A 24,720-nucleotide genomic window follows, 5' to 3' on the forward strand; every position below is an offset into this window, starting at 1 on the left:
CTTCTGAGAAATGATTTATAATGAGATTTTTAACATGTTGAAATATACCAGAAGCCCTTTTACTTGGTATAGTAGGTACAGAGATTCACAACCATGATAAAAAATTGTTTTTATATGCGACAACTGCAGCAAGAATACTATTAGCCCAGCGATGGAAGCAGGAAGAAGTATCAACAAAAGAAGAGTGGCAGATGAAACTGATGAGACTATGCCAAGTTAGCGAAATTAACTGGGAAAATTCGGAACCAGCAAGACCAGTCTTTCCTGAAAGACTGGAAGAAATTTATTATATATCTGAAAGACAATTGTACTGTAATCAATTGACATCGCTTGTAAGGTTGCAATAAGTTTTGTAAGGAGAACCATATGAATTATTGCAAAAGAGGACTAATAAGGAGTTTATTTAGGATATGGATTTTATAGTAATAACTATTAAAATAACATGCAAAATCAGAAAGAAAGTTAGAAAACCATTAGTTGATGTTGACGGAAGTCTCAAGCTGTGATAGCCGAAGGTTTGTTATGTTTGGAAAATATGTGCAAAAACCAATAAAATTCCTTCCTTCCGTAGCCTCCCTCCTGATATTTGGTGGGAGGCACCTGGTTCTTCTGGCTCAGGGGAAGGTGGCCATGAGGGTTCAGGCTTTGGCTCTACAGGCCCTTGTGGTCTTGGAGGTTCCTCTGGGAGTTCTTGCCCAACTGTCTCAGGCACACAATCTTCCGCAGTCAGCTTTGAGCCCTGACCCAGGCCCATCCCACCACCTGGTGGCTGCCAGGAGTGCATGCAGGAGCCAGGCCCCATGACCAGCAGGGCTTCTCAGGACTGGGGCCTTCCTAAGTTTGTTCTGGAGAGCCAAGGCACGGCAGCACAGGTGAGGCTGCTTGGTAACTCACTGCACCTGGTGGCAAGAGCTGGGAAGGGATATAAGGCCAGCATTTCCCTTGGGCTCTTTGCCACAGCAACACGCTTCCTGCCTTGCTGGATCTGGTCTTCAGATTCCTGCCTCCCGATCCCCAGACCTCGGCTTCTGGACTCCTTGCTTCTTGACCTTCGCTTTCATGACTCCTTGCTTCTCGAGCCCCAGACCTTTGACTTCGTGACTTTCTGCTTCCTGACCCTCGGACCCCTGGTTTCTGGACTCGCATTCCTGCTCCCACCTCGCCATCTTGCCCCCGGTCCTGACGTCCTCTGCTGGGACTTTGTTTACCCGTTGACCAGACCGTGACAGTGGCCCTGCAGCCTCCAACTCTGTGTCTAGATCACTGCTGGGTAAAGGGGTCATGACAAATATTATTACAGGGTGTTACGGGGAAAAAAATCCCAGGTGGGGAACTGCCCAGCCACCTGGCCCTTAGGGATAGGCCCACTGGTTTCTGCGGAGTTAAATAAAAGAAGTCCAGCCACTGGAGCAAGGTCAAGACAGGGTTTATTGCGCAATAGGTTACAGTCAAACTGCCCCCCCCCCCAGAACAGTGTTACAAGAACTTTTAAAAACTCCTATCATATCCCAGAATACAGTTTGGAAACATCATTAGTACATCATCACTACATCACTAAAGGGAAGGGTTATACATGATTGACATATAGGAAATACAAGATTTGCATATGGAGGAAACAGAGCAATATCAGGGAGATAGCCCTGGGCCAATGTGAATTGGTGTTAAGTATTGGCAAGGATACCTTGAGCACTTATCTGGGAGAGAACAATGGGATTCCAGCTGAGGGATATTAGCCCAGTGGCTTCCTGAAGCACCCAGAGATTACCTGCTGAGGCATCTCCCTGTGTACTTGGTCTCTCGCCTACTGGATCATGGCAGAGAGATGGGTCCCCTTAAGGGCATCACTCCATACCCCAAATGAGTTTACTCAGGAGGAGACTTTGCTTAGGTGACACCCCCCCCCTCGGGTGTCCGCACTAAGTTCGGCATCAAGGGCCAACACTGTGATACAGCAGCAAAAAAACAAAAAACAAAATTAATGCTATTCCAAGCTGCATCAACAGAAGTCTAGTGTCCAGATCAAGGGCAGTAATAGTACCAGTCTATTCTGCCTTTTTGGGACCCGGGTGGCGCTGTGGGTTAAACCACTGAGCCTAGGGCTTACTGATCAGAAGGTCCGCGGTTCGAATCCCCGTGATGGGGTGAGCTCCCGTTGCTCGGTCCCAGCTCCTGCCCACCTAGCAGTTCGAAAGCACGTCAAAAGTGCAAGTAGATAAAAAGGTACCGCTCCGGCGGGAAGGTAAACGGCATTTCCGTGTGCTGCTCTGGTTTGCCAGAAGTGGCTTTGTCATGCTGGCCACATGACCCGGAAGCTGTACGCCGGATCCTTGGCCAATAAAGCGAGATGAGCACTGCAACCCCAGAGTCGGACAGGACTGGACCTAAGGGTCAGGGGTCCCTTTACCTTTTTATTCTGCCCTTGCCAGACCACACCTGGAATACTGTGTCCAGTTCTGGGGACAACAATTTAAGAAGAATATTGGCAAGCTGGAAGGTGTGCAGAGGAGGGTGATCAAGATGATCAAGCTTCTGGAAACCAAGCCTTATGAGGAATGGTTGAGGGAGTTGGGCATGTTTAGCCTGGAAAAGAGGAGACTGAAAGGAGATATGATAGCCATCTTCAAATATTTCAAGGGCTGTTACATGGAAGATGGAGCAAGGTTGCTTTCTTCTGCTCTGGAGAGTAGGACTTGAACCAATGGCTTCAAGTTACAAGAAAGGAGATTCCGAATAAACATCAGGAATAACTTTCTGACAGTAAGGGCTGTTTGACATTGGAACAGACTTCCTCAGGGTGCTGTGGACTTTCCTTCCTTGGAGGTTTTGAAGTAGAGGTTGGATTGACATATGTTACAGATGCTTTAGTTGAGATTCCTGCATTGCATGGAGTTGGATAGGATGACCCTCGGGGTCCCTTCCAACTCTAAATTCTATTATACTATTATCAATCGGCTATCGCAGGCTCATTTGCTTGTGCATCCTCCAGGGATATAAATTGTGACCTGTTATCAACAGCCTTTGGCCGTTATGTGAAACTCTTTAAACACCAAAGTGCAATATAGATTCTCAACGTTGTTCATCCAAACTAGAACTGGAACTTCTAGTCTTCCCATTTCCTTGCTCAAAATCACGTGTATGGAAAGAGGCCTTCACATTCTGACCACGCATGAGTTTAAAAAGGAAATGCTGAACAGGCAGCAGAGATGCTTGCCAAAGAAATAAATGAATAATCTCAGCATTAAAAGTTCATGCTGCTGACACTGTTCCCCATATCACATGGCAACCCTGACCCTATGCAGACATGGTTTTACAATTTATGATTTTAAAATATCAAGGGGGAAGACAGAGAATGAAGGACAAAAGGGTGTTGAGTGCACAGCTTGTGGCAGGCTAAGGCAAACACAGCCCACCAGCGCTGCATAGTAACCAGACAGTTCTCCAAAGCTGCCTCCTCCTCAGGCAGGGAAACCGGGAAGTTTTCCAGGTATCTCCACCTTACAAGGAAGGCTGGTGGACTGTATTAAGCTTAGGAGAAGTGCAACAGACTCTGCTTATGGCAACTGCTTCCAAGTGTGGCTGGGAACTTTTGATCTCAAAAATAGCAGTGGTGGGGGTATGGGGTGTGTGCAAAGTCACAGCAGGAGAAGCTAGGGAACAACCAGTTTTGGCTGGTGTGTTAGATGTTCTCCTTTCCAAAAGAACCTTGTGCATTCATACTTTAGTAACCTCCAGATGTCTCTCTCTATGGGCTGCCCTTGAAAAGCCACCAGAAAAATCAGCTGCTGCCAGATCCCTGGGTGGAGCTGCCTGCGCAGAGCCAATTACCGGTACTCTCATTTATATGATCCACATTGGTCACCTGTTTTCCCCAGGCTCAGTTCCAGGGGATGGTCCTTTCGTTGAAAGCTACTGGGAATAGACGTGAATCCATTGAGGATCACTCACTCCCACCTGCATCCTCTCATACCTCTATTCAACCTCTGAGGCTTCTTCTTCTTGTGCCTCCATCAGCTGATCCTTGGCAGGTACCTTGGCAGGTTTTAGAAGCACAGCCTTCTCAGGTGTGGCACCAGTCTAATGGATTGGCACCCTGTTCAGTAAAGGCATGTCAGGCTCCCACACTGTGGGTCTTCAGATATTAGGGAAACCTGGCTCTTTAGGAAGACTTTTGGGGCCTGCATATTTTATACCATCAGTTTCCTGCATGCATGCCCCACAGCAGATTAAGCCAGTTCATGGAATCAAAATGCTATTTTTTTTCATATGGATAGAAGCTCAAGAGAAAAAGGAAATACCAGAAAGGCTATTTAATGCTCTCAGCTTATCAAGTTGTTAGGGAAGTGGGTTGGGATAGGGAATTCAGATACACTTTTCCATTTCCCTCCTCTTAAAATGTTCCTGAGCTGCCTCAGTATGGATGTGGCTGTTCAGTCAAAATCTTCTACAATTCTTAATTTATAGCCTGTGACTGTACTAAAATGAACTAAACTTGCAGCATCGTATTTGCAGTTTCTCCTTCTGACTTTCCAGGTGACCCAAGAAAACATCTGTCATGCTCTGACCATGTGGGAGAAAGATAGAAGTGTTGCGCGGGGGGGGGGGGGGGTTGCAACCTTAACCGCACCTCTTTTATCATGCAGTCATCCACGACACACTTGCTTGAACCCATTTCCAATGACATCCGTGGCACTAATCAAATGAGCATATGCAGACAGAGGAGTAAGTAGGATGCTGTTTTTGCTTGACCCAATAACATGACCAAGGTATCCATTTCTAATGATTAATCAATTATGAAAACACAATACTATCTAAAACAAACCTGTTATTACTACCACTTACATAACCTATTTATTTGCTTATATCTATGGCAGAGAGAAACATCTGTTTCTATCTGTTCATAAATCCATCTTCATTCTAACTGATCCTTAGCAATATAGTCAGGTGATTCTTACATATGGCAGAGCTAAGAGAGTTTAGACAACTAAATGTTACTAAAAAATAAAATTAAGGGGGAAAATATTTATGACACCCGAGTACATTTTTTACTTTCTTTTTATTTGTTAAAACAAAAAAAAAATCCTTCCAGTAGCACCTTAGAGACCAACTAAGACTAAGAAAATAAAAACTTTTTATTTGTTGTTTTTGAGACATAACATACAACTACTGCATAACAAGCAACCAAAACATGCCCCCTTCAGATAAACTGAGGGCATGTACAGAAGAATATGATTTGGGGGTGGGGGGTAAAGATAGATCCAAGTTGGTTAACATGCTTATTCTTGAAATAGAAAGACAGGGCTTTTTAGAGCAAAAGTCTCCTTTTCTTGACTTCTTCTATTGAGAAAAGCATGTAAAGAAATACAGTGGTACCTCGGGTTACATATGCTTCAGGTTACAGACTCCGCTAACCCAGAAATAACGCTTCAGGTTAAGAACTTTGCTTCAAGATAAGAACAGAAATCGTGTTCTTGCGGCGCAGCGGCAGCGGGAGGCCCCATTAGCTAAAGTGGTGCTTCAGGTTAAGAACAGTTTCAGGTTAAGAACGGACCTCCGGAACGAATTAAGTACTTAACCAGAGGTACCACTGTACAAAAATGTGCTATGCAAGAATCATGCAGCAATACCTGGGTATATCAATGGGTTTGATTTCAGCATCCTAATCAATATTCATTCAGACTGAGATGGCCCAGTGTAAGCTGGAAGACTTTTAAAATGTTGTACAAATGGTAGGCTGTACAGTACATTTTTACTTTCCAGTCCAGTAGTAACTGTTTTTCGGTAGGCCTACATGCAGTTCCAGTCTAATATAATTATGTATACTTCAATTCTACCTGAACAAAAACCCCACCACTAAATGGTACAGCATGCTGTGTGGGAAGGTATTGTTTGCATAGATGGTGGTGTAGATGCATTCAAAATAATTCCTCCTACAGTACAGATGGCATGCATTAAAAGGATACAAAAGTAATGCTGGGAGAGTCCCCATGCAGCGGAAAACTATTCATGGTTGTGGCTGTTCAAACAGAAACAATGGCTACAGGTGCTTTCACTGCTAAAGCAATATACAGTAACTTGAATAGAATCCTCTGACCGTCATTGGGCAATATGTGTAAAATAAACAGCCAGATAACTTATTCAAACATTTCCTCTTTTTGCTTACTACTGTAGTAGGGAAATTCCAGCAGCAATCAAGTAAATCTAGGATGGTTGAAATGGAAACTTTCCCTTACCCGCTCCGCCCCCCCCTCAATATTAGGAAGATTAGGAATGTGGATTTTGCTCAGGTTTTTATTGTTATTCTTTTTTCTTTTTTTGGAGTGGCATAGGAGAGCAGTAGTCAGTAAAGGCTATAATCATATGCATATATACCTGGGATTAAGTCTCACTTAACAGGCCTTTCCCCTCCCAGGTAAACATGCATAGAATCAGGCTGACAGCTGTTTTATTATGGGCAACAGTAGGGTGTTTGTCACAGGCAGTGGGAAACCCATTCATTTCCCCACTTAACTGGGCTTGCAAACATTCCCTTCAGAAAGAAGGGGGCCCCAGAGAAGTGTGTTAATGTATCCCATGAGCACAGGATACCCTAGGCAGCACTGTGACTCGGGGAGATCAGACTCACTAGAAATTTTCTCTCTATCTGATTTTCAGAGCTCTCTCTACTGACCTAGCAAGACTGAGAAAGTAGTCAAGCTCTAGGCAAACAAGAAATTATTTGCAGTGACTGAAAGATCAACAAAGATTTGAAGGCCAAAGTGGAATGTTGTAACATGCTGGAGATTGCATCACTGACCTAGATAGCAACCTGCTCTTTTGACAAAGCCTAATCCAGATGCTGAGGCTCCAATACTTTGGCCACCTCATGAGAAGAGAAGACTCCCTGGAAAAGACCCTGATGTTGGGAAAGACGGAGGGCACAAAGAGAAGGGGACGACAGAGGACGAGATGGTTGGACAGTGTTCTCGAAGCTAACAACATGAGTCTGACCAAACTGCGAGAGGCAGTGGAAGACAGGAGTGCCTGGCGTGCTCTGGTCCATGGGGTGACGAAGAGTCGGACACGACTAAACAGCAATCCAAATGCTATGGTCTCTTTTGCAAAGATCAGCCTCTGATCTCTGCAAACATGGTTTGAAATGTGACACTTATCAAGCAACTAATGCAGATAACAGTTCTGAAGTGGTCCGTCAGTTCACATGTACCAACAAGAATACTGGAGCTAAACTTCAAATGCTACCAAGGACATGCTTCCTCTGGAGATCGAATGACATAACAAGGCACTCTAAGAAGAAAGAACTTCAAAGGAGAGAGTTGAACTGCCATCCTATACCCCTGTAAGCTATGCATAGGAGTGCAGAGACCCCAGATACAAGGAGAATGCAGCTTACGTTTCCCCTCGAAAACTGCCCAATGCATAGAGTTATGGGGATGAGGCTGGCAGGGACAGGGAAGATGAGCTGCCTGCCACATGGAGGGGTCTTACTTGTCACCATCAAACTGTTATGCCTATACTCCCCTCAATTTTTTCTCAAAAAATCTAAACTTTTTGGAAAAGAGAGAACAGCAGCCAGCTCTTGTCTCAACTGTATCATCTTAGTGATACAGTACTATTTCATCTTCTTAAGGGGGCACAGATTGAACATGTGCAGTGATTTATCTGTGTGCACCTGTGAATTGGTAAAATAGATATTTTCATTTGTGCCCCCCATAAATATTGAAATATTTGATTAAGAAAATGCTTTGTAGTCTTTCTGTTCTGTGCAATTTTATTTTTTTCATGTTCTCCCTTCTTTTAAACCTGCAAAAGCCTTGAAATGAAAACAAACAGAATTGATAAATGTTTAAACAATGGCACAGTCAGGTGAATATAATACCAGGCAAAAAGTGCACTATAATTTTTTTTAAAATCAATATACTGTAGACCCAACCATAAGTTGTCAGGTGCTACCATGAACCCAGAAATAGCTTTTTTAGGAGGTGCCCCCCTTTTCACCCCCATTCAGGTAGGCCACCTCTAAAAAGCTTTGGGGCAGGCAGGAAAAAAGCAAGCACACCTTGTGCCCCACAGCGGCCAGTCTGATGCGTCAGTGGGAAGCCCACAAGGAGGCACGCTGGTGATTCCCAACCTGGTGGACTCCCAGGTGTTTTGGACTACAGTTCCCATCAGCCCCAGCACGCACACCTATACGATTCAGGGGCTGATGGGAGTTGTAGTCCCAAAGAGCTAGCAGGTACCTGGGTGCTGGGACTAAACTAAGGGTGTCTCCTTAGACACAGAACAGAACCATAAGGGCCAGTAGCCAGTGAGGGTGTCACACGGAGTGGGAGTGGGGAGCTGAACCTGTTGCATTTCTGCCTGTCACCACAACTCAGAAGAAACGCGCCGAGAGGACGGAAAAGGGGAAAGGCTCGTTTTCTTAATTGTCCTTTGGGGGTTAAATTGCTGCTGAGCCACCGCCCCCCTCAAATGACGGGGCTGGATGTTGGCTGAGGCAAATAACAGCACCAATAATAAATTCCCTCTCACACACATATAACATAATCTGTATAAAAATACGGGGGGGGGGGGAGATAGCAAAAATAAATAAATAAAACGGGTGCATATGGTCGAATTGACGTATTTGGGTAGACGCGGGTATAAAGCGGCATATAAACTCAATGGATTTTACGTATTCGGACAGGATATATATATATATCCATTGATATATATATATATCCTGTCCGTAAAATCCATTGATATAGCCTGTCTGAATACGTAATCTAGGCTTGTCCACTCGTTCGTTTATTCCACTCCGAGGATTTTATACATCGCCTATATAGATAGATAGAAATATATAGAGATATACACACACACACAGCATATGGATTAATCCGTTTATGAAAACGAACAGCGAGCGCAGCAGCCTCCTCAGAGAAGAACAAAGGCGGCGGCGGCGGCCGCTGTAACCGCCGCCGCCTCCCTCCAAGCCACGGAGGGGCCGCGGTGGGAGAAGAAGCCGACGCCGCTTCAGAGACGCCGCCGACGCCATCACCGCAGGGGGGGGGCGGGAGGCGCGAGAAAGGAAGCCCGGCGCCACCCGCGCTGTTTCCGCGCTGCCCGAGGGGCCGCGGCGGAAGGCGCCATCTTGTGAGGAGGGGGCGGCCCTCGCTCGCTCGCTCGCCTGCCCGCCCGCCCGCCCTCGCGTCCTACCTCCTCCGCCTCCTGCTCCTCCTCCTCCTCCTCCTCTTCCATGCCTCGGCCGCGAAGTCCCCTCGCTCGCGCTCCCTCAGTCCCCGCCGCTCTGCGAGGGAGCGCAGCCACCCCAGGCCTCTGCCGCCGCCGCCGCCGCCATTTCCAGCCGCTTCCAGCCATGGCAGGTGAGGGGAGGGAAGGTCGCTCGGATAGAGAAAGGGGGGGGGCTGCCCCATTCTTCCATTAACGCCCACCTGTCCGCCCCCCGAATGCCTTCCCCCCCAAAAAAATATCCAGGTTATTTCTGGGCTCCTTCCTTTCCTCCCTCTGTGGCTTCGCCATCCTTCCTGAGCATCCCTTTCTCATTTCGTTGCTTTCCATCGCTGGTTTCCTCTTGCCCTGCCAGGCCCACAGCCGCCCCGTTATCCCTACACGGCCGCCCAGGTGCCCACACGCCGCTTGGCACCACCCCCCCTCGGCCGGCCTTTCCCGGCCCCTCCAAGCATCGCCTTGCCCCAGAATAACGACCCCCCGATCCAAAAAGGTGGGTCCCGCGCCCACGTCCTTTTGCATCCGCCTACCACCCCGCCCCACCCCCAAATATAGCCCATTTTGTTCACCTCTTCTGACCTTCCCCTCTAAATATTCGGAATTTACACCTCTTGTTCTTTTGGCTACCTGGACCAGCAGTTCACGACTTTGCTTTCTTTCTACTCTTTGCTTCTCCTGGTTTATAAGGCGCAGTTATTGCAACCCCCCTTTTTCTCTGCTCCTCCCCCCCCCACCGAATAATCCATACTAACCTTTGTACACTGTTTTGTGCAATGATAATAGTTGCAGCATGCATAACTGTCACACCCTTCAGCGAACTCCTCCTTACAATGTGCCTGGAGTCATTGATTTCCATGTGTGCGTGCGTGCACACAAATGTGGTCCCTCAGTTGCCCCTTCTTTCCACCTTGGCATCTTCTGCCTATAGGAATCCTTATCCTGCCATTCCTCTTCTCCCCACTAGACCCTGATGGTTGCAGCCTAGATACACATATTTTTTCCCCTCCATGCCAAGCTATAGCATTTGCCGTGTACCCTCTGCCCCTTTCAGCATCTTTTCTGAGGTGAGCGGCCCCTGGTTCTCTTTTCTTCCTGCCCCCACAGCTGATTTGAGTTCTGGCTTTCTACTTGTAGCAACCCGTTTCCTCCACTTAAGGGCACTTGAAGTATCTTTCTGTTTATTTTTATATTAACCCAGTTTGTTGTCTCCGTAGCTGTAACTACAAAAGCCTTGTTATCGTATGTTATATTCATTCCATCACTTCTGTTTCTCTGTCTCCCTGATAATGCTGTCTCCCTGATAATGCTTTGCTACTACAGCAGATATTAGCTTCATTTTGCTCCCTTCTTGTTTGTACATTGATAATAGCATTCTAGCCATTCCCTGTGTGATACCAGAGCGAACATCTAGCTAATTACTGCAGGGTTTTTGCCTTCAAAATGACTGTTGGAAAAGGATAAGAGGATTGAAATGGGTTGGTGCCAGCGAGAATCATCCATCTGATTAAAAATGAATGCTTTCTCCCTAACGCACTGCTGGGTGTAACCTCTCCCTTTCACTTGTATGTCCATCTTTTTTTTGAAACAAAATGGGTGGCAGACATATAAGGCTTATAAACCGGGTGAAGAATTTACCGGTAGGTTAATTCACCTGCAGTGATAGACTACATTCCCTGTCTGGTTGGGACTAATTTAAAATTGATGCAGGGATAGTGTGTTTCTGTAACTTTGACTCATAAGCTGCCTGCCTTTCAAACTAGAAAGCATTTATTTAATATTGGAGGACAAGGAATTAACTCTTCTCTCTTTTGTTGAGCAGCATCATTCAAGCCTTAGATAAAATGTATTCTCTAGAACTGAATGACGTAGCTGATGCCTACTAATGTTGCTGAAGCCATACACTTACTGTATTCTTAAAAGATAGTATATTATACCAAAGCAGTATATGCTCGCTCACTTTTCATCCCTTGATTTTGAAACTGACATAGGTATTCCCCTGCCCTTCAAAGATAAGCTTGGAACACAACCTTGATCTGCTCCTATACCAGCTATTCTATCTCTTTTCTTTGAATGCCCAGTCCCCTCTTGAAAAGCAGAAGTTGAAGCAATCAATGAATTTGCTTTGAATGACTGAAATAATTGCTTTTCCTTGTCAGAATTGATTGCATTGTCTCTCAAGGATTCTGGGTCAATGAGTGCTCTGTTGCTGGACAGTTTTTAGCTCTCATTTTAGTCCTTGTTAAACTGGAAAGTTTATCTTGGAAAACCATTGATGTTTGGTTAATAGACAGTAAACAAAAGAAATGAACAAGAAACTACCGTAGATTGGAGGGCAGAAATGAATAGTGCTTGGAAGTTTTGTTTTTATCTGTAATTTATAATAGTAAATAGGTTTAGATGCATCATCTTTAAGAACAAAGATAGGTCATACCTTAGCATGTATTCCTGCTAGCAGAGCGTAATGCCTGGTGAATTGCACGGGGGTGGGGCAGTAGTTAACAAAGCACAGAACAAAATATTATGATTATAGTCCCCTCTCCCAAATTGTTATTTTCCACTGTATAGTAATGCCTTCTCTTATAACTCTTGCTCTACAGCCCACAATGCCAGTAAATATTTGAAGTAGATCTCATTGATTTCAGACGAACTTATTTCAAGTAACCATGCTTTAAATTAGTGAGGATTAACTGGAAATATCACTTTCCTCCTCTATAGAATACTAAACTGCTTCCCTCCAACTTTATAGAAGCTCAGTTTTTTATTTTCACAGATTCTTCATGAAGCTATATGTAAGCTGTTACAGTTAGGTGACATAAGGATCCTGTGTGTGATCAAATATCAGCAGTGTAATTGAAAACTATTGACCTATTTGGTAATGTAGGCAGTTAGAAAAGTCAACTCTGCCTAAAACAATATTGGTTGAGCAATTAACTGTAAGAGCAGGATGCAGTTTTGGTGCAGTAAGTTCTCTTCTGCTTTTGCCTGTGGATGTGCACCCATTCATCTTTGACCACAGGTCAAAGATGCAGGAGGTACTTGACAGTCCTCAGTATCTTAAGTGGACACACATAGAATGGGAAATGTAATGCTAGTAGCACCTCAACTGTGTAACAACTTAAACACGGTGGCCACTTACCTGCATGCCAAGGATGGCTGAGACAGTATAAGTTACGTTGTGTTTTATTTATATACAGTATTGCTTTTTGCCCAAGAGGTCTCCAGAGCGGTTAACAACATATTATTACAAAAGAAAGATACCACAAGTACAATCAACCAATCAAAACAATATAACATAGCAAACCACAAAATACCCATCAGTTACAATGGATATCACAAGAAGATGGTCATATGAAAATGATCTAGTAAGCAATGCTAGGGAGTGTTGTAGGTGTTGCAAAATATGTCAGGGACAGGGCAGGATAGAATGCAAAGCACTGAAGGGGAATATGTACACAGCTGCATTTTTGTAGGCTTGTGTGTGGGCATTTTGAAAATGTGAATAATGCATGGATGGCCAGACTTTCATCATCATAGACTTTTATTGTGCTAGCCATAGGCCATGGCATCATTCAGAAAAATAACAAAAGGTAAAACAGCAAGAACCATAAAAAAAATCAGGCATCACACATACAATATAAACCACGGTCACAACTACTAAGATTGTTGCATAAAATAGAATAGCAGAAGATTCTCTAGTAAAATGTGCCAAATTAAATATCCGAATCCCCTTTGCAGTTGACCGCTATTTTATCTAGTTCTTTCCTCCTGATCTTCTTAGCTGCCAACGCATAGAGTGCTACTGGTACTTTATAAGTTACCACGTCATCAGTATCGCTCAGCAGCCATTCTACCCTTTCCACCCTATTCAAGTGAGTTCCTTTCGGAAACAGGGATTTTATGAATCGGTCTCTTGGGTCTATATATAACGGGCGCTGCAATAAATAGTGGCGCTGGTCCTCCACACAGGGTTGCCCACACAGACAAAGTCTTTCTTCATAATGTAATTTGCCGTAGCGTCCATCCAACACCGCCGAGGGCATCGATTGGAATTGTAATTCTGTGAAAGCAATTCTAAGCACGGCAAGTGGGAGCTTTGACAGGTAACTGGCTCGGGTATGCTCCATTTTAATAAGTGGGAATCATGGCAAACTTTTGGTAGAAGCCATCATGGTTAGATCCCTTTCTGCATCAGACCTAAAGAGACAATCTCTTAAGTGCTTCTTGTCCATCTTCATAGTCACCTGAAAATCTTGTAATTGGTATTGGGACAAGAGGTGTTGGATACCGTCCTTCCAACATTTGGTCTGTTTCTGTTCTGTGTGTGACATAGCAGGGAATCTCTCCTCTGAAAGAAATTGAAGTCTTTTCACATAATTTAAGTGGGTGGTGCTGTGGGTTAAACCACAGAGCCTAGGGCTTGTCGATCGGAAGGTCGGTGGTTCGAATCCCTGCAACGGGGTGAGCTCCCATTGCTCGGTTCCTGCTCCTGCCAATCTAGCAGTTTGAAAGCACTTCCAGCGGGAAGGCGTTTCCATGCGCTGCTCTGGTTCGCTAGAACCGGCTTAGTCATGTTGGCCACATGACCCAGAAGCTGTATGCTGGCTCCCTCGGCCAGTAAACCGAGATGAGTGTTGCAACCCCAGAGTCATCTGCGACTGGACCTAACGGTCAGGGGTCCCTTTACTTTTACCTTTAATCAATTCTAGCTTGTATTGTTGTCACGTCAGCTTCAACACGGAGAAGAGCAGCTGGAGTCCCATTGGGGAGCGAGAGCACTTTACTGAGGAATTTGTTCTCCACTATTTCTAAGGCTTTGTTGGCATTGCCCCATATTGCTACTCCATGAAGCATCTGGGAGACCACTTTACTGGCAATGATTTTCAACGCAGGTTCCAATAGCTGACCACCTGCCATAAAATAGAATTTCATGAATGCCTCACAAGCTTTCTGCGCTTTGAGTTTCGTAGCCCCGATGTGCCCCTTCCATGATAGTGTGGATTCCCAGATATCTGAAGGAGCCCCGAGACACCAGAAGCCGAAACTTGTCCTCTCTTCACTCAGCCACTGCCAACCCTAGTTCTTGTCACTGGCTTCTCACAAAGCTTGCTTTTTTCCTCTTTAGAATTTTCTTATATGCTGCTCTGCTCCTTCCCATATTTCCCTTGTTAATTTTGGAGAGTTTCCCCTGATAGGTTCTATTAGCACTTAGTAGGTCTTTCTTTGCTTCCTTGCACTGCCCATCAAACCAATCTCTCTGATTTCCCTGTGTACAATTTGTGACTTTGGGCTTCGCCAAATAGGGTCTGAAGAGTGTACTGATTTGTAGGAAGTCCGTAACTGGATTTGTTGAGGTGTTTATGAGGCGATGCTGTAGGCTCTTCATTAGATCACTCGCCAGGATCCTGTGTATTTCATTACCGGTATTCACCTTCAAAGACCATTTCACTCTTGACGTGCCCAAGGATTCGCCAACTGTACACATTGTCTCTGCAGGGAGCTGACACTCCAGGAAAGGAGCTAAAGTAACTGAGAGCGGGAAATGATCACTTTCAGTTCTTACCAACACATCTACTGTTTTCACCAAGCTGAAGAGTGGAGGTGAAACTATAAAATAGTCTATGGCACTTCCTCCCTTTCTATGTAAATAAGTAAGTTGGCCCTTAGAGGCGTCAGCAGGACATCCATTTACCGGTAATATTAAGAAATCATGCAGAAAGACCATTCTATAAGTTTCAGTCCTTGAGGGTTAACTTTCTTGTCCATGGAAGTGCGAGTAAAGGGGAAAATGTCATCCAGATCTATCCCTCATGATGTTAGTCTTCCTACTGAGTACTGTTTTTGGGGGGCGGGGCGGGCTGGTGTGGGGGACTCCGTGGTCCTAAATGGGGTAACTGTGCCCCTGAAGAACCAGGTGCGCAGCCTGGGAGTCATTTTGGACTCACAGCTGTCCATGGAGGCGTAGGTTAATTCTGTGTCCAGGGCGGCTGTCTACCACCTCCATCTGGTACAAAGGCTGAGACCTTACCTGCCCGCAGACTGTCTCGCCAGAGTGGTGTATGCTTTGGTTATCTCCCGCTTGGACTACTGCAATGTGCTCTACGTAGGGCTACCTTTGAAGGTGACCCGGAAACTGCAATTAATCCAGAATGCAGCAGCTAGACTGGTGACTGGGAGTGGCCGCCGGGACCACATAACACCGGTCCTGAGAGATCTACATTGGCTCCCAGTACGTTTCCGAGCACAATTCAAAGTGTTGGTGCTGACCTTTAAAGCCCTAAACGGCCTCGGTCCTGTATACCTGAAGGAGTGTCTCCCCCCCCCCCATCGTTCAGCCTGGACACAGATCCAGCGCTAAGGGCCTTCTGGCGGTTCCCTCATTGCGAGTAGTGAGGTTACAGGGAACCAGACAGAGGGCCTTCTCGGTAGTGGCGCCCGCGCTGTGGAATACCCTTCCATCAGATGTCAAGGAAATAAGCAGCTATCCTATTTTTAAAAGACATCTGAAGGCAGCCCTGTTTAGGGAAGTTTTTAATATTTAATGCTGTATTGTTTTTAACACTAAATTGGGAGCTGCCCAGAGTGGCTGGGGAAACTCAGCCAGATGGATGGGGTACAAATAATAAATTATTATAAATTATTATTATTCTGAGCCATCCCCGATGCAGGCATTAAATTCTCCACATAATAGCATTCAAGCAGCTGGGCTTTTCACATTTATCTGCTCTATAAGACTTGTTAGGTCTGTTCAAATCTTAACCACCACGTCTAAGGTGTGTGCTGGTGGGAGGTAAGTGTTAATACAGAAAAATGGGCCTCCTGCCACTGCACTAAACTGTAGTGGCAAGAAATATTCATAAAGGAGATCCGACTCCACAACACTAATTTCCCCAGCCAGATCCAGTGAGGTGAAGGTGGTCAGTCCCCCACTTCCTCGTCTTTTTTGATGCCTCTTGACTGCATGGAGAAGGCCAGGCTTCGCACAAATAATGTACAAACAGTTGACAGATGTTGGGATTTTATTCTTAAGTGAAGGCAGTCTTCCTCATGAAATTGCTTGGACAATAATAGTGTTTGTTAAAGAAGCTGTTATGAAAAGCTGTTCATTAAGTTAAAATGTACTTTTTGTTTTACTCAGAAACTGCAGGAAGAGGATATTAACAAATGGGAATGTCCTTCATGATGTCGAGAAAGGTAGGGAAAAGATTAAAGATGGAAAAAGAAAGCTGCATTCCGTGTTCTGTTGCTGGCTTCAAAGCTGGAATGGGCTGTAAAGAGGAACATGTTTTGACCAGAAGGATTATCTTTGGTTTTGATAAAAGTCTTAGGAAAATACTTTTCCAGCAATTTGTAGAGGAGCGAGGACTTGTATTCTCTTCAAAGTAACAGAAATCGGGCTATTAACCAATTATCCTTTGAAAACTTGAGGTTTGCACAGTTGACCAAAAATTTATCTTGTGTGGCACCACCTTTCTAAATAGATCTGCAGCAGCCAGTCTTGCCCCCCAAGTCTTTGCTTCAGTAACATGCCCACCTTCAAATGAAATCTACTGGTTCATATTGTTGTTCTGAGCACCATAGATTCAGATGTTTATTACCAGGAGATATGTCATGCCCTGACATTTTCTATAAAAGGGGGCATAGCTCAGTGGTAGGGCTGGGAAAGACTGCTGCCTGAAATCCTGGGAAGTAACTCCCACGTAAGTTGTGGATACAGGTAGGTAGCCGTGTTGGTCTGCCATAGTCAAAACAAAATAATAATAATAATAATAAAATCCTTCCAGTAGCACCTTGGAGACCAACTAAGATTGTTCTTGGTATGAGCTTTCGTGTGCATGCACACTTCTTCAGATACTTTACTTTTAGAAAATGTATTGTTAATGTGGTGACAGTGTTAGACCAGGGAGATTCAAGGTCTCATTCAGCCATGGAGCTCCCTGGATGACCTTGGGCCAATCAACGTTTTCTTTGTCTTCTATACAGGGGTCTTGTGAGAATCAAATAGTGTTGGGGGCAATGTATGCTACCCTGGGGGAAAGGATTAAATTAAAATGTTATAAATTAAACCAACCAACCTTCAAACAATACCTGATGCTGATTGCCTCCCCTCCCCCCAATATCCATTTATGGAAACTTGATGAGTCACTATGCTTGGCTTCTGCAGCTCACTGGTGGGTTCTAACTATTAGATTATTACCTTTTTTAAAAAGAATGTATCTGGCATTTATTTATTTTCCTTGGCATTTGTTTAACCTTTCTTCTTCTTGTTGAAGGTTGTTGTAGTGATAAGATACAATCTTCAGTGTCACGTGAAAGTTGTTGCTTCTCTGATAGCTTGGTGATCAGTTCTCTGTCTGTGATCCACCAACTTAATGTGATCAGTCATCTAAAACTATTAGTAAACAATGAGAATGGGGTATCTAACTGAAAGTAGTTTAATCCAGCTGGAGCCACTAATTTCTTAAGATGCATGCAGATAGTATATAGGAGGAGTTAACATGTATAACTGCATACCCTCCTACTACGGACCTCCTAATCAATAATAATAATACTTTTATTATTTATACCTGACCCATCTGACTGGGTTGCCCCAATGCCCCAGCCACTCTGAGTGGCTTCCAATGTATATAAAAACATAAAATGTTAAACATTACAAAAACCTTCCCTATATAGGGTTGCATCCAGTTGTCTTCTATAGGTTGTATAGTTACTTATCTCCTTGGCTCACAGGTTGCATAACTCCATACCCTCCAACGTTTCTCTTTTGAAAATAGGGATGTCCTAAGGAAAAGTGGGACATTCCAGGCACAAATCAGAAACCGGGGCAGCTTCTGTAAATCTGGGGTTGTCCCTGGAAAATAGGTACACTTGGAGGATCTGTAACTGCTCCTTGGTGAGGAAAAATGTTATGTTATGGAATGGATAACCTTTGTAGGAACGACAGTGTGCTTCAAATCATTTAACTGGTTTTTAGATGACAGCTGGAATGTCTGTTTTTCAGTTGTTGCTAGAATACTTGTTGCTGTACTGATGTATGAAGAGCTTAGGATTTGTGGATGAAAGCACATAAATGTCACTATGCGATATCTAGTATCAGCAGGCTACTCGAGTTCAATCATATACATGTGAGAAATTCTTAATAGCAGGGTGGATTTGATTTAAATCTAACTGATTTAAATCACTAGTCAGTAAGGCTTGATTTAAATCACAGTTTTCTACATAAAGACTAATTCTTGCTGGTATAACTTTAATATGCAAGTAGATGAAGATTTTTAGAATAACAACTTTTCATATTAGTTTTTTTATCCCCAGTTTAATAGATTTATCATTCATATTTGGACAACTTTTCTGTTGTACTTAGGATGGAGAAAAATAATCATTACCTTAATAATAGCAATTTAAATAGATTTATTAGATCCATTCCACTCCAAACAATCAGAAAAATATTGTTTCTATTCTATTCACTGAACTTCTTGAAACTTAACACTGAAGGGGTTGATTCTGTATTCATAGGTTTGTAGAACAATAGGATTAAGGTCTTTTTCTCAACTCTGTTCATGTTATAACATTTTTGCTGTGAAGAAGAGGCATGTGATCTCTGCTGAGTCAAGTTCAGTTTTGAGAGCTGCAAAAGTAAACCAAGCATCTGTGATGATATCTTGTAGGCAGAGAAACTGCCCAATAATCATACAAAAACCTCTGGAAGAGCATAAATGACATTGTGAATGGATTAATAGAATTTATTTACCAAAAAAATTAAACATATACAGCCTTATTCTACATAATTAAAAAACTAGTCTTTATTTCATGATTGAATAACCTTTGGATGGTAATATATTTTCACCAAAAAGCATTTTATTTTAAAAAATCTGATTTAAATCAAAAAAATCTGATTTAAATAAAAAAAAATCCGATTTTTTGATATATTTTTTTTAAAAATCATTGATTTTTATCCACCCTGCTTAATATTTTGGCAACATACTTTCATTAAATAATCTGTACTGTAGCTCCAAACTTTCTAATAGCAGTAGGATAGGTTTGTTATAAGGAATTTGTAGGCAATTTGATTAGAAAGCAGTTTGGTTTAAGAAAGAATAGTTATAAATTACCCTAGCTTGGTTATAAATCACCCTAGCTTGATTCTGCCAAAAAGAGATTTACCGTACATTGATCAATTATTCTTGCTTTGCTCCACTGTCATTGTTTCTCCGTTGAAAAACTTGAATATATTCAAAAGCACAAACACAGATATTGTAACATTTGAGCACTTTAAAATATTTTTGATGTCTGTCAGAAGTTTGTCGCTCATAAATTTCTTCCTCACGTGTTTTGGAATAAAATATGTGTTAACGTCACTGCCATGCCTAGTGCTTTGGCAAATAAAATGTCTTGCAGTAGGATACTTCTACTGATATGCTTCCTCCTTGTCTCATGAGCAGGCAGGCTGCTGAACCCAATGTGAAAAATTCCAGCTGTGGCAGTAATTAATAGCCAAAAAACGATATGGAAATTGACATCCTCTGCTAGCACAAGACATTTTCGTGCCTGAGTTAAAAAAATCCACATGACACCCCGCCTACTTAACATTAGGATACCCTCCCTTAGAAAGGTTGCCTGTATAAGCCTTGTTGAAATGAGCAAGGAGACAGTAGAATTCTTGTTGTGCATTCATATTAGCTTTTGTTCAGGAAAACATCCAAATACCAGTAGGTTGGGCTGTATATGTCAGACCTATCTCTGCCCACTGCTGCCCTCAGTGGTACCCAAAATCTGCTGCCCTAATTTGTCTAATGATGGTTGCCACTTCTGTCTGAACTTACTGAAGTTGAATTTCTTTCATTTGCCCTGTTAAGTATTTCATGACAAGCATATTTTAGCAAAAAAGACATTAGGCCTCTGTCCAAGTTGTATAATAAGAAAATAGCATGTGTGTGTTGTTTTTTTTGGTAAGCAAGCTTTTATCCTTCATCCAAGGACCAGCTTGCATAATCATTCTTTAATAGCTCAATGCCTCTGACCTGTGTTAAAAATGTATTGTGTTCCTTGTCAAACCTCCATGCTACAGAATCAGGACTGTAGGAAAGGTTTTCAGACTGGATACATCTACATTGCTGCTGCTGTTTCAAGAAAGAATGTAAAGCACAAAGCTTATAGGTGAAGCCATATTTGGTCTAGGAAAAAAATAAGCTGTTACTACTACTACAGCTATAGCTAAAGTTGAACAAAAGTTGTACAAGAGCCCACTGGATCAGACTTTGTGGAGGATGCTTAGTAAGGGTTTCTGTGGGATCTGCCAAAAATGTTCTTAAGAAGTGATTTTCAAGCTCTCGATATGCAGGTAACTCTTTCTGTTTCAGCATGTTAGTTGGTTCTCACAGGATTATGGGACATGTTTTGATTGTTCATGCAGATTGTGGCCTCCTCAGTACCATTACTGCTTCTGAATGCTGATTTAATGTGCCAGGTTTTGTATAAAGTGCCTAAGTGACAATTATTCTAATCTACAGTAGATGATCGGGGACTAGTCAGGTATTGGCACCGAGGGAACAAAATTGAGTTGGGGAGCATCATGGCAATGGAGAAGTTCAGATGGTTCAAGAGAGGCTTTGTTAAGGTTATGTGAGATATGGAAAGGACATTGAGTGTGGAAAGGACAGGAAGCTGCAGAAGGCATTCAGATTTGGGGGAAACCCAGCTATGTGGGTCTGTCAGATGGGTTTTGGGTAGTGGGTGCTTTCTGCCAGCATTGGTTATCATGGTTCTAAACCACTTGCTACAGCTATGTAAATACTTCTTGCACCATATTTCTGTTGGTTAAGCTTCAGCTAAGCTTGGTGTAGACAACTGCTGGCCTGACTCCCAATGTGGTGCTTGAAACTTGTGTTTAAGTTTCATTTGTAGCCCCCTCTATTAGTAAACATATATTTAGCTTTAGGTGTAAATGTTATGATCATATACAATGTTGGCACTATAATTTTATTTTTAGAAGATAGCTCTTTGCCTGTTTGCTTTTTTATATTGAATCACTCTGACTTTCACCGATCATTCAATAACTTTTTAAGGCTTGGAACAATGCATCTGTTGTACTAATTATAGTTGGAATTGGTTCTTTTTTTCTGAACACTGTTGTGACAGCTAGTAATTTGTTGAATGGACAGAAAATCTCTGTTGGAGGCACTACAGATGGTGGATCTCCTCAAAGAGGGGGATAACTAACTTCTCCCTGTAACTGTGGGAAGCATCAGACAAATTTATTTATTTCAATGCTTTTATAACCCAGCCTTCTTCATCAGTACCAGTACCAGGGTGGGGTTTGACATAAATTAGTGATTAAAAAAAGGTTAGTGAAACCAAAAAAACATTGTTAGAAACAATGGCAAACGAAATAACTGCAAACTGCTTAACAGCGAAGACTAAAACAGCCAGTCATTGAACACCTAAAAAGCCTAAGGGAACAGATAGGATTTTACTTGTTGCCAAAAATGACAGTGATGTCAGCACTGAATGTACCTATAGGGGGAGGGCACTCCACAAATAGAGTGCTACCTTGTAGGATGCTCCAGCACCACCGGGCAACGAGGATGCACTGAGATAATTTGCATGCCACACTAAGCCAAACCATGGCTGGGCACGAATGCATTAGTGTGTGACTGACTACTTGGAGGAAAACTAGTGCTGCTCCACTCTCTCCTGGTCCTCCTGCACTACCTTAAGCTAAGCCAGAGGTTGGCTATGCATTATGTCTGGACTCTGACCCACCCCCTGGGTGGGTGGGTGGGGGTCATGAGTTGTCTCACTGCAAGCAAAGCAGAAGCAGTAAGCCAAGGGCAACTTTGGCTGCAGCTCATGGTTTCTCTGGAGTGAGCCTGGTTTCTCTGGAGCCAGGGTTGGGATGTAATGCTAAGCCAAATATGAATTAGCTCCGGGTAGTATGGCTAGCAAGAGGATCAGGGGGAAGGGAAGTGGCTACCAGTTTTCCTCTTGAGTACTTGCATCCTTGCACATTCATGTGTAGTGGTGGTTTGGTTCAGCATTAGTTAAGAATTGGGCCACTCTAATTCGAGGATGCACTGGGATCACTGAAATTCTTATAACAAACTTGAAATGTTTCCTAAAACAGCAGTGTAGTCAGAAGAATTCACATTCATTTCAGTGGGGCTTATTTCCAGGCAAATGGGTACAGGATCACAGCTTAAATTTATTAATCATTTATTAGCCTCTTTCTAAATCCCCATGTCAGTAGCAAACTTTATTAAAAAGATTCATAATTGTTTACTCTAATTTTTCTGTTAAAACAAAATACATATGTAGAAGTAACTGATTAGTGAATTTGTAATTAAGTTCTGACTTCCCCAGTTTTAATATAATCGAAAAATAGTAATGGCATCTTGCCTGCTAAAAGAGATCCATGTTGCTTGAAGCTTGATACCTCCACATTTATAAACTTTGAACCTGTGAACCAGATTGCATTGCTTGCTGTGTATTCTGTTTTGGGGAGCTAACAGCTGTGTTACCAAGCAACTGATGAGACATAATTCTTATACTACCTTTGGTGAAGAATATTCAGTGTGGTAGTAGCACATATTTTATAGTGATCAAGTGTAAAAAACAACAACAACACTCATTTGTTTGGGTAAAAAAATGTATGTATTGTCAGAGTTGGTAGTCTAAGTCAGGGTTTAACAAAAATGGCTCTCCAGTTGTTTTTGTTTCTTATCATTTGTTTTATTGGTTAAAGTAAGTTATAGCTCATTATAATAATTAGTTGATCACAAACTGCGACTTGCATTTCTGCAAACTTGGTGCAATAAAATAATTTTGTGTTGATTTAGTTCAGCCTTCCCCAACCTGCTACCTTCTATATGTTTTGGACTACAGTGCCTAGCACTCCCATCACCATACAGCTGTGCTTGCTGGCAAAAAACTGATGGGAGGGCACCTGGTTGGGGAAGGTGGATTTAGTTGTGGAGTGAAGGCTATTCTTGAAAACCATTTTCTAGTGTGCCAGCAAGTTCACTTACAGTTATGTTGGTCCTGCAGTAGTGAAATAGCACTTCTTTTTGACATTGCACCTTAAACATGGCAGAACATGAATGGGAAGGGAGACAGAAATGTTATGCCTGCTGTTAGGATTAATATAATTGGTCAGCTAATTGCGAGGATTGTGGCAAGGCTCACAATTATCTTGCACAGCAGATTGCTTTATTAGAACCATAACAAAAATCAGTAATGAAATCTGATTTTTTGTTTTGTTCTTTTAAACATTTCTGATAGGCACTTGCAAATCCAGAGTCTCTTGAACTTGCTTGAATGTTAGGTTTTGCCCTGCCCTGCTTTAAACTTTTCTGCTTTTTCTCAATTTCCTTAGCAGTTTCTCATGTCTGCTCATGCATGTGGTAAGAGGTGCCATTAAACTGTGGGATTCAAAAGTTGTTCATAATCCTTTTGTACCAAACAAAGTGATTGCATTAACAATGTCCACATTCAACTTGGAGCATTCTTATCCAATCCATAGTTGTAGCAAGCAATTTTTTCCTAGAACTTCCTGCTATAGTAATTATGAGTAGGCTTAGGTAAAGGTAATGGGACCCCTGACCGTTAAGTCCAGTTGCGGACAACTCTGGGGTTGTGGTGCTCATTTCGCTTTACTGGCCAAGGGAGCCGGTGTTTGTCTGCAGACAGCTTCTGGGTCATGTGGCCAGCATGACTAAGCTGCTTCTGGTGAACCAGAGCGGTGCATGGAAACGCCATTCACCTTCCCGCCAGAGCGGTACCTATTTATTTACTTGCACTTTGACGTGCTTTCGAACTGCTAGGTGGGCAGGAGCTGGGACCGAGTATCGGGAGCTCACACCGTCGCAGGGATTTGAACCGCCGACCTTCTTATCAGCAAGCCCTAGGCGCTGTGGTTTAGACCACAGCACCACCCGCATCCCATATGAGTAGGTTTAAGTGTAAATAACTGAAGCAAATTGCCTCCCTGGGTGAGTGCCCCAGGTGAGAGAGAGATGGGGTAGTTTCTGACTGGGATGATTGGATTGGTCTCTTTTATTTATTTCTCTACATTCTACTGTTATGATTAGAGGTGGGTTAACAGCAGTATGTGTCTGGGCCAGAGATGGAGGAAAGGAATGATGCTGCCATCTCTGTGGTGTCGGGTAGGGGGTGGTATGGAGCTGGGCAAAGTTATGCAGAGACAACGAGGAGGGCTAGTTATATGACCCCTGGTATGTGATGAGCACATAGCTGGGAAACCCAGCCAGATGGGTGGGATATAAATAATAAAATTAATTATTATTGCCATAGATACATAGCTCCTTGCCCGCATTCACTTAACAAGAAACCCAGAATTGTTAGTGCCTAATGTAAGGAGCAGTCCTGATAGACTTGTAAGAGGTGGACTGCTATTGACTGCTGGTGGGCATGTCCTTTCCAGCACGTCCTTGAGCAGGGTTGCTATATAATGCATTCCATAGTTCCAGTTACAGGTGGGTAGCCGTG

The 24,720-nt window shown here is 43.2% G+C and overlaps 1 protein-coding gene across 5 annotated transcripts in view; it reads left to right on the forward strand.

Annotated features, from left to right (window-relative positions):
• Window positions 1-9,218: 9,218 nt before the first annotated feature.
• Window positions 9,219-24,720, forward strand: part of SLC23A2 (solute carrier family 23 member 2) — a 76,214-nt gene continuing 60,712 nt past the window's right edge. For 2 of the 5 annotated variants that reach the window (XM_033159176.1, XM_033159175.1), the window contains exons 1-2: window positions 9,219-9,356; window positions 16,358-16,413. Coding sequence is in view for 1 of the 5 variants with exons in the window: in XM_033159175.1 (XP_033015066.1) it covers window positions 16,384-16,413 (30 nt within the window). In the remaining 4 variants the exon portion in view is untranslated. The remainder of the gene's footprint in view (window positions 9,357-16,357; window positions 16,414-24,720) is intronic. The other 3 variants (XM_033159173.1, XM_033159177.1, XM_033159174.1) reach the window with 3 other exon arrangements.

The sequence above is a fragment of the Lacerta agilis genome, chromosome 8, assembly GCF_009819535.1.
Source record: "Lacerta agilis isolate rLacAgi1 chromosome 8, rLacAgi1.pri, whole genome shotgun sequence".
NCBI lineage: Eukaryota > Metazoa > Chordata > Lepidosauria > Squamata > Lacertidae > Lacerta > Lacerta agilis.